Source organism: Ostrinia furnacalis, unplaced genomic scaffold (genome assembly GCF_004193835.3).
Source record: "Ostrinia furnacalis isolate ACB-3 unplaced genomic scaffold, ASM419383v2 OfSCF4979, whole genome shotgun sequence".
Taxonomy (NCBI): domain Eukaryota; kingdom Metazoa; phylum Arthropoda; class Insecta; order Lepidoptera; family Crambidae; genus Ostrinia; species Ostrinia furnacalis.
This window is the reverse complement of record NW_021135218.1, coordinates 396,231-407,143: the sequence shown is the minus strand read 5'-3', so window position 1 is coordinate 407,143 and position 10,913 is coordinate 396,231. Positions and strand designations below refer to the sequence as shown.

The 10,913-nt window shown below is 34.2% G+C and overlaps 1 protein-coding gene across 1 annotated transcript; it reads right to left on the bottom strand.

Annotated features, from left to right (window-relative positions):
* Window positions 1–8,993, bottom strand: CAPA (CAPA/CAP2b protein). Its single transcript, XM_028315103.1, has 5 exons — window positions 8,981–8,993; window positions 5,069–5,140; window positions 1,941–2,051; window positions 1,081–1,254; window positions 1–712 (listed from the first exon to the last, which is right to left on the bottom strand). The coding sequence occupies exons 2-5, from the start codon at window positions 5,133–5,135 to the stop codon at window positions 618–620; spliced, it is 447 nt and encodes a 148-aa protein (XP_028170904.1). The 5' UTR covers window positions 5,136–5,140; window positions 8,981–8,993; the 3' UTR covers window positions 1–617.
* Between the last annotated feature and the right edge of the window lie 1,920 nt (window positions 8,994–10,913).

The following is a 10,913-nucleotide window of genomic DNA, read 5'->3' as shown; positions in this document are numbered from 1 at the left end:
ACAAAAATCTTAATTTTTATTATTATAGGTACAATCTGAGAAATTGACCAACTTTCTTAATATTACATGACAAATGAGGCAGGCGTAACTGTATGGGCATTAAATACATCTATTTGTAACTAGGTATGTTATTTTTGGTATAATAATATGTTATTTAGAATATTAATACTCATTTCAATTCATTTACTTACATACTTTTTGTTCATAAGTCAACGTTTCCCAAATTACAATGATCAGTCACAAAAAGTACATACCGATCGGTCAAATCTATTCTTGGAACGTAATTTGGAATTAAAATGAAACAATCTCAATGTAAGTAGGTAGGTACCTATACTTTTCAGTTTATTCTTTTATTCTAATTTTTCGCTGTACTATTTTACTTTTCATCTTCAAAAGGCCTATACATATTTAAAATCAGGTTTAGAATTTTATGCAAAGTTTCAAAAGCATACATAAACCTACGCCTACATAAACATCAAGCTGTAAAAAATATTCCTTAGCCCTCAACTGCTGAAAAAATACAGTTTGGGAAACGCCAACCTAATTTTGTTTTTATTTTCTGTTGATTGGCACTACTGACGTGGTTGCGCTCCAGTTGAGATTTGGCGGGAATTTCTCTAGTTTTCGACTTGCCTCTTTTCTCTGTCTTCGTGTAAAGGCTCCATTCGCTCCGGGTCGCTGCGTGCAACCCTCTCGCTCTGAACCGTGATATCTGTCAGAAATGTTAACGTCAAAAATATGGACAAAAATACAGCCATTAACTTAATGGCATTAAGGCCTTGTTAGCTGACGAGATGGACAGGAAGTAGGTGGGTAATATGAACTTACCACGCAGTTAAAATAAAAATAAAATAATTATCGAGTGGGCATGACCACCACGTTTCAAGGTTGTCAGCTAGGGGGTGGGGGAATTATCTCAACACAACATGAAGAAACTGCCGAGGCGTGATCCGAACCACATTCCAGGGTTGTCAATACATTTCACCTGGATGGTATGGTCCGTCTGAAGATCTTAGGTAGAATGCCATCATTTTGCTTGGGAATGGGATTGTCACATAATACTTCAGACATAATACTGACCGTCTTCGTCACTCTTGAAGGACCTGCCGAGCCGTGGCCCGAACCACATGCCAGGGTTGTCAGTTCTCTTCACGGGTGCTTGGATGTGTTCCGCGTAGGGGTCCCGCAGGGAAGGCATGTCGCGCCCGACACGAGGGAATGCGTAGAGCTGCCTCTTTTCTACTGGCTCGTAATCTGCACAGGTCATAAAGTTTTTAATACCATGTCCTAAGAAGAACAGTGATCACTAAAGTGGCTATTAATAAGGAAGAAAAAGTACGATAATGATCTGATTTTTTCCTTTCCACAGCATAGAATACAGATCGCGAGAACGAATTAACTTAAGCTACAAGTTGGTACCCCAAGAATCGATTCTAAATCTGTCTTTGTCATAAAAGTCTTCTCTCCCACACAATAAATGTAACATTATTGGCCCATTTGTAGAGTCAGATAACATGCACTTAATTACTTCCTCGATGTTCTGCCCTGAAGCACCTATTGATAAATGAGCAATTACATCATGTATTGAGGTAATTGAGATAATTTCTTAAATAAAATGATAAAATATTTCATGAAAATTGTCTGTATTGTTATCTTTCTTTCTTTGACAATTTATATCTGTAAAATACAACTTAAATCCTGACACATTTTTTTTTCTCGTCTACTAAAATCCCAATGAAAAACCATGGTTAAATAAAGTGGTGGATCTCCTCTTAAAAAAGGATATTATAGCATCCATTGCTGAAAAATATTTTACATAACACAGGTTGCGATTTAACTACACCCTGATTTATCATCTTTAGTTTAAGTTTCCTTCGATTTAGGCCTCCACCAAGGATCTCTATGCTACTCTACTTTGGCTAAGTAACGAGGGTACTTACCTAAGTACAGGTCGTTGATGGGCACCTGCCAGGTGTGCCTGGACGCGCGCCCGACCCTCGGGAAGGGGTACAGGTTCAGAACTCCATCCCGGCGAAGCTTCGCACTGCTGTCTGTGGACAAAGACGTTTGGTTTGGAAGAAAATAGATGACATTAGCAGCCAGTTTCATTATTTCTTCAGATTCTTCTTCTTCATCATTAACATCATCATCAGCTAACAACACGAGGACGACCTTCTCCAATTTACCTCCTACAATTTGAGCAAATAGAGGATTTTGGCTTATACTGCCCGCGCTGGCTAGACGGGTAGTCTTTGTTTCTATTCCCACTTAGATTTTGCGTAGGTGGCGACTCAATATGTCAGAAACTGAGATTGTGACCTCAATCTTACTTAATCCTACACGATAAAAAGCGAATTTATAAAGGGCAATATTAAAATTGGAGAGAACAAAAAATGTTAATGTTAAGCATCTGTTTGAAAATTTGAATTTAAAATGTTGATGCAAAATTCAGATAAGTTCTTACTTTTATTTTATACAATTATGTTAACAACACTGACATTAAAATTTGTGAAGAACTTTTGATTCTTAAAATTGACGCTCAAAGCAACGTAGTACCTACTAATACTATCAGACTAATGTACTTTCCCATACTTTTAACTGCAAAGTAGCAAATATTTTCAACGTTGATAACATTAGATTTGAATAAAATCTTACTAAATTTAGTCCTTTAAATTAATCATCATATCATACACAAAGCCAATACACAAAGTCAAACTTTGCCTCACAAGTGTTTATTTATGAATGAAAAGTCAAATCGATACAAAGCAAATGCGCCCCGTATTCATAGCGCCTCGCAAATTGACTGACTGATGCGCCCTATAAATACGGCGCCCCATCGATTACAATCAGCCCCTTGCTCAGAGGATTTGAATAGTGGAAACATTTGTGAATTAAATCATACTTTTTAGAGTTTGGTATAAAAAGAGTAAAAAGTTTGTAGCTATGAGAGATGAAAATGTAAATTAATTATTTGAAATGAAGTAAAACAATTGAAAAGAAACAATGAAGAAAACAAAAGACGAGTTACCAACAATGTTGATGCGATACCTATTATTTAGTAGGATCATATTTAATCTTACTCATCTACTTACATACATAGGTGATCCTATAATATGAACATAATTTTTAAACAGTAAACATTCCTTCATATTTTATTTCTACTGAATTCAAACTAATTCAAACATAAAATTAAAAAAATGTCTTAGTTATAATGAAAAAAAATGTTTATGTCGATGCATGGTCACTGAAAAAAGGTTACATCAAAGTGTGTAGGCGTTATCAAATTCACGTAGAACTAGACTTTCATGAACAAAAGCTATTTTCCAATAAATTGCGCATCGAAACTGGAAGTTCACAAGACAATAGGTATCAAGTTATCAAGACAAGTTTTAAGTCCAAATGGTCTGTTAACCATCGTAGAAGCGTCAAAGGTAATCAAGTGTTGTTGGATTTTGTACATAATTAAGTAAAACTTAAGATTTCATTAAAGCAGACGTTAGTCGCCGAGGGACTAAGTGAGACTGCATAGAGTTTAATATTTAAGAATCTTGCTACTTTAATTCTGTGTAAAACATATTGTTTAATATATTATGGGAATAATATTACCATTTTAAATTAGTTTTTCTTGTAAGTTTATCTTAAGTTACGACTTTGCTTTTGCTAGCATTTGAAAAGTTTGACCTTTTAAGTGAAAAGAAAAGTTCTGAATAGTAAAATAATCTTAAAACATGTTTATTTGCAGTTTCAATTTAATATTTCCAAGGTCTTCTTGGTTTGACCTTACATTGATGGTACAACTGGTACAACACTGACTGAGGCAAAAATCATTCAAAAAGTTCGACAGGGTAGAGTAGGTGAGCTCTACACTACTCTACAGTTCAATTTTAGTTACAAGTTAGACCAGTCCCCGGCAACGCACTTGCGTCTTCGAGTCCCTCTTAAGACATGATATTTCAATTAAACCATATTCTACCAATAATAGACATAGTCACTGTCATAGCCTAGTTTAATAAAGGACAAATAACATCAAGTGACAAGAAATTCTGAGGAAATTTAAGCTATGGGTACTTCGAAGATTTGATTGATTTACTATACAAAGTTTTATCATTGAAACACTTAACTATATGCGGTCAATTACGTGACATACAACTTTGTATTGGAATAGTTTGGCTGTAATTAATAAAGATGTTATTAGTCCCTCTTTGATCTGTAATTAGTAACTAACCTTGTTAATTAACATCTGATTAATGGTTAACTTTTGTAAGAGTACTGAAACGGTTCTGAAAAGTTACATTTTAACTGAAGTATTGCATATTGTGAAAATGATATTTTACATAAATATTGTGTAATGAGCAACATAAGTAAAATATCTTAAATTCTGTCCTATGATTAGTCTAAATATTAAAATTCAACTGAAAAAAACTAGTTTTGAGACCTACTTTCTCCATCTTACATCTCTTTAGGTAAATTTAATAATTTAACTTGAAAACTTAACTTTGTAAATACAATTCACCTCGTAAATTGTTACACAGTTCATTTTTCATATAACACACGTCGGCATGCTCTTACAATAATCTCTTAAACCGCTTTTTGAGTCATTTGTTTGTGTTGAATATGAATAATTCTTTAATCTTTCGGCACATTTGCGAAATGCAGTAATCAGCTTACGTACAAAAAAGTTTAAATGGAAATTTTGGGAGAACCAAACCAAGTTAGTACAGTATAAGCGCTATGTAATTCTTTTTGTCAGAAGAATTTGCTCTATACGATTACTTAAAAGGAATTTTATAGCAGGCTTCTGAAAAAAATGGATTTTGTTAAAATGTCAAGAAAAAAGTTTATACCTAAATAACTTGATCTCATTTTCAAGAATGATTAAATAACCAACTGATTAACCAGTCACTAAAATTAGTTCTTCGATTTTTTCCTGTTTTTAACAGTTAAAAACCATCTTAAAAGTTAAATCCGCCATTAGACGTGGAATTCCGAAAGTTGCAGTTCCTCTGACAAGTAAGTTTCTGATAAGGCTATCAGGGACTTTATCAGGAAGTGGAGAAATAGTACTTACGGTAGGCAGTCGCCATAGCTGAGTATAGCAGGACCAGGGAGACCACGATTCTGAATGATGGCTGCATGGTGTCTGTTGGACAAAGACATTTCATTAGCATTCTTTATTTTAGAACAAGTAATGACCCAAAACGTAAATTTTATTGTGCCTAATCTTCGAATTTATTGAAGAGACAGACTTTTTAGAAAGAGCGTGATAATATTATAGTCTAAGGCTGGGTTGCACCATTTTATTTTAACTTTAACAAACGTCAAAAGTCTGTCAAGCTCCATACAAGAAACACCGGTTTTGGTTAAAGTCGTGGACCGTGGTTAAAATTAAAATAAGATGATGCAACTCAGCCTAAAGATTTTACCCGCTGCTTCACCCGCGTGAAATTTTGTCTGCCACGGAAAAACGTTATCGCGCGCGTACCTGTTTCAAAAACTGAAATAAAAACTATCCTGTCTTTTCCCGGGACTCAAACTGTCTCTATTCCTTTCATTAAAATCGGTTTAGTGGTTTAGGTCTGAAAGTTTAACAGACAGACAGAATAATGAGGTAGGATGTGCTAGTTAAGGTAGGTACTTGAAAAACTCGAGTGCATTACCGCAGCAAAATTTTTATAAATCCGGATCCGGAAAAAAACATCTTTCGTTTTAAACTATACTTCTTCTGCAGAAAGTTTGAAATTAGTTGGCAAGAAGTTAATAGGTAAGATTTCAATCAGACCGTGCATCGCAACCCTCTTCGGTAAAAATGTCACACCTATTTATAAATTAAAATCATCCCTAAGCAGCGAGCTGCCATTGCAATAACTGACATTCTTATCCCTAAGCTGCTGTACGGAAAATTCCATTATAAAAACAAAAAGTTGGAATATTGTGTTGTGAGGCAGAAAAACTAGCAGTTATTTTAAATACTTAAAAATATTGAGGAGTAGTGCCAGAAATAGGACCTTGAGAAGTCTTGCAGAAGGAAGTTAATTTCCTAAATGTTAATTACATAGTTCTAAAGATATTATTTATTGTATACTATTAGCAGTAACAATCTTACCAAAATAATACACCCCACTTATTGCATTTTCATGTAGGTACGGACTAGGGACGTGCTACGTGATCAAAATTATTTTAGTTTTCCTTGCTTTTAGGTTGTATTTGAATCAAAACATTTTATTGATCAAACAAATAGCTCTATTTTAGTTAACTAAACACATATTTTCCTAAACATCTTGTCATTAGAGCTCGTTGAACCCACTTAGTAAAACTATTTGCCCCTTTGTAAAAGTGAGACTGTAAATTAAAAATATCGTGTTTCCAGTTCAAAGGGACCATACATCCACCCAGTTTCATGATGAAAAGATTAAGGTTTCTACATTTTTTTTTAAATATTTGTATTACAATTCTTATAATATTCGTTTTGCTAACTTTGCGGATCAGATTCGTTCGTAGGCAGATGATTACATAATTAATCAAACGTTTCTAATAAGATCGTTTTGTATTTAGGCTTAAACTTACTAACGGTACTCAAATATTCATAATAGAATAATTACATACTTCAGAAGAGGGATTTGAGCTGTCAAGTCTTGTGTTAAAATCTCAATTGTAATTTTTGGGCGGAAATGTGACCTAAAAGATAGACTTTAATAAAAAAATACAAAATTCTTTATTTTTACAAGCCTTTATTTTATAAGACTTTAGAACATTAAGTAAACGAAGCTTCCTTTTAAGCTTATAATTGCCTGTGCCAGGAGACTAACAGATAAATGTTAGTTACCTAGCTAAAGATAGGTAAATGTTAGCTTTTTGTAACGTTTTCACGACTAAAACGCTAAAATAGTCTTGATTGCATTATACATGGAAGAAAAACCTTTGTGTTTCAAAAATATTTTTTATTAAAAGTTATGGGGAGCAATAACAATTTTCAAGACCTTTGACATTTTGTTTCTTAGCAAATTTTATGATATTATTAATCAATGGGAAAGTATTTAGTCTAGTGCTGAATGACTAAATATGGACTTTTTATTCCATTAAAGCAGAAACTTTTTTCGACAGCAAGTTCTTTTATTAGTTCACGTTTAGGCATTTTAAAGAAAATTTGTCTTAAAAGGCATGATGATTTTAAAAAAAGAACAAAGAAGTGGTTTTATAGAGGTCCTTTTTTTTCTTTTAAGCCTTAAAAAGAGAGTGCATTTATGATCGGAGGATAACAAGTAAGCAACATGTTAAGACCATGAAAATGCTCTTGTCTACAATATCACACGGTATCCCGTAACATTATGCGAACTTCTGCGGGAATCGCCGTGAGCCGTGTTAGTTCACGGATTTTTTACGATCTCGGGTCTCTTGGCGGAGCTTTTTACTTTCTTCGTGATGTTAACACCTTTTATCCTATTTACTAAATGCTTGCATGCTTTTTTCTGTAGAAAGGATAACTTTATAATATGAATGTAAAATTAACTTTTATAATGTTATAAAAGAATGTAAGGCATTAACTATTTTGAAGAATAAAGTTTTTCGCGTGAAATATCGAGTTCGATATACGCGAGAGAACTAGCATATCTACATACAACTTGGTCTTACGACTTGACTGTGGCACGTTTACTTTACCCTGGTTAAGTTTTTAGTCCTTTCAATACCACCGAAACAAGACACAATAGAAATTAATTGTTATCGCAGTCTCATGCGACCACTTAACAAGTGGCAAGACAAAACAAGTTTAAAAACTTAATAAGATACACCTAACATTAACCAATAAGTTTAGATGGCCCCGAAAAAAATTATTTTGCAAATAACTGGATTTGTAAAAGCTATAGGTAGTCTTGGTAGTGTCACGCACGAAAAAAAAAACAACACTCGTCTTGTAAAAAGTCACTCGTTGTTGGCTTCTAAAAAATTTTAAAGTACTAAATAAGTACAAATTTAAGGCTTTTTCTCTTTTTTATACCTCCTTGTTACATGTAAGGTGTTTTATTACAGTAATAAAAAAAACGAAAGATGATAAAGGTATCACGGCCGCGTATCACATGCCACGAAAACGTAAAAATATGTTAAAAATATACTTCATAAACCAATATTTACAATCCAACTCAGAAATGTTATCAAACGAGATTCTTTTTAAAGTAACCATGTCTTCTTCAGCCCAAGTTAGATGCGAAACAAAAATAATTGCCCTGAATAATGTATAAGGCTTTCGGCAATGCCAACAATTAAAATTATGACTCCTATTATAAAACATTCTGTTTTATTCGACTCATAATTAAATTAAATTAACCTAATGCACGACGTTTTAGTAAATGTAGGTACTGCCAATTTATTATCTCCTTCGTGGAATCATTAAGAAGTGGTTGAGGGGTTAATTTCCAAGATCCTTTGTTTGAAGGCATAATTAATTAAGTGCCTCAAAAGTGGGGTATTTTTAAAAACCCGTTTTTAGAAGTTATTTTAACATAATTTGATGGGTACTTTATTATAAAATAGTTTTAATTATTGTTATAAACGTAGAATATTTTAATAGAAGTTAACAACGCAAAACGATATGTTGCAAATTTTTATGGATTCGCGTATTTGTTTTTAACAAAAGTTTTAAGTTTTTAAAAAAGAGCTAGATAACTAACTACCTACACAATATTAATATTTTACAGCTGCTTTTTAAAATTGTGCATTATATTTTAGTTATTACAATTTAAGTTTAACCGATGTCATATTTTTTATTAAATTAAAATAAAATACTTTTTTGAATCAATAACATTTGAGTTTTTCTTTAAAAATTATAAAAATATTAACTTCCCAATAACTTTTTACCAATTAAATATTAAAATATATTTTTAAGTTGATATTTTTAACACTGCGCCTTTTATTTTTCGCATTCTTCTTTCGTTTTTTTTTTCAAGTTTAAAAAATTCAAAAAGTATAAGGCTGTATTCACACTCACCTTCTCTCGCCACCTGTTGCGCTCCTGAATGCGGTGCGTCGCCGGCAGCCGAGTTTATATAGGACGGGACGCCCGCGCTACGGCGGCGCTCAAACTTTTTTGGGGGCGATATAATTTGAACTTCGTTTAATGTAGGTGCGCATACATAATGTAGTGAAGATCTAAAAGTATTCGTTCTAAAATAACAAGTGGCATCAATATTGCAGTGCTTCTTGCTGTATCAGTTATTCATAGTACTTCGAAAACTACAACATAAGTCCAATTTTCTTAAGTAGGTATTCTCATTCTTTGAACATAAGAAAAAATGTTGTCAGGAGCACTTATTTAAAGCTGCCTTGTAAAATCACGTTTTTTCTTTTCTTTCTTTTATTCTTCGACTTTCAATAATAGACGCTCTTTCTCTCGCTTCAGCCAAATAATGTCCGAGGTTGGACAAAGGCTCTCCCAAAGATTTTCATAACGACCAGTGCAGCGCCACCTGAAGGCTGAATGTGAGTTTAAACGTGCTCACTAGAGAGTGCGTTAAAAAAATGTATGAAAATTTTAGTTCTTGAAAGTTTCCGCTAGGGGCGCCTTACAAATCCGTCATACATTTAATGTCACTTTTTTACGCAGTCGACATCGAATGCGTTTGACGTAAACTCACACTGGGCTAACAGATAATTCCTGCGATCTCCACCAAACTACTAAGTAATAGAGGCTACTAAAGTATTTTCGCTTGGATACCATTGATTTTACCATTTTAAGTACATTAAATTATCGTTCAAAAATATTGTATCCGTGCGTGCGTGTAAGGAAAAAAGGGGACCATAATATAATACAGTTTGGGAAGCGATGAGCGGTGTGGTAGCGAAATCACGTCCGGCCAGGATAATTCATTTACACCCCGGTGTGCTCGCAGCCTACATTTTGGACAAGCAAATGTCAAACGACGATGACAGGCACACGTGCAGTGTGCACTATCCTTTAAAAAATTGATTAGTGTTTTTATAATAAGTACTAAGCCTAGACACAGACCACCGATTTTTAGTTGACCGATAGTTGGGTCGGGCTGTTGATCAGTATGGAGATATATGAAAGTGCGCACATTATACACCGATTTGGTATCGGCTAATACTTTATACAAATTAGAATCGGGTCCAACTATTGGTCAACTAAAAGTCGGTGGTCTGCGCCTAGGCTAAACTATCGGAGTGACATTTTTTGCTTATCTTCTTCTCCAAAAGCAAAATAATAGGTAAGTATGCTTGTGTTAGGAGTGGACCCTCACTATACTTAATAGTACAACGACCGTCGGGCATCGAACTAGTGTCCCTTGAATTCGTCACGACACCATTGGTCTATTTGTTGCTATGAAAAGAAATAGAAAGAAAGAAAAATACTTTTATTTAGTCCAAACATCCTTAGACTACTTACAACAATATAATTACTAAGTAGGAAACTCTAACCAAGTTAGTAGGTAACTAAAATAAGATTAGTTTTTTCAGTGCTACAAATGAAAACACTGTGACGGCCTTCTCATAAAAGTGACGATCAGGGCCGGATCTAGGTACCATATGGCTTTTTAGGCTTCAGCCCAGGGCCCCGTGGATTCAAGGGGCCCCCAGCTAAGTCAAGTCAAAGTCAAAGAAAGACGATAATGCGAAAGAGTAATATTAGTAGGTGTGCCCCTAAGTAGTATTAGCCAGGGCCCCCCAAATTCACGGTCCGGCCCTGGTGACGATGTAAAAGCTAGTTTTTAAAGTTTTTGCCGGCCATTTAGGTATTATGATTTCCTAAACTTTTAAAAATCTTGCGTGGATCTTTAATACTTACTTTGAATTCTGTGGCGTCATTTTCATGGTAACATGTGCTGTGATTACAGATGTTACATTTCTATTCCAAAATCGTATCTATTACCATTAGCATAAGGTGCCCGTGCTTAGCTTGACAT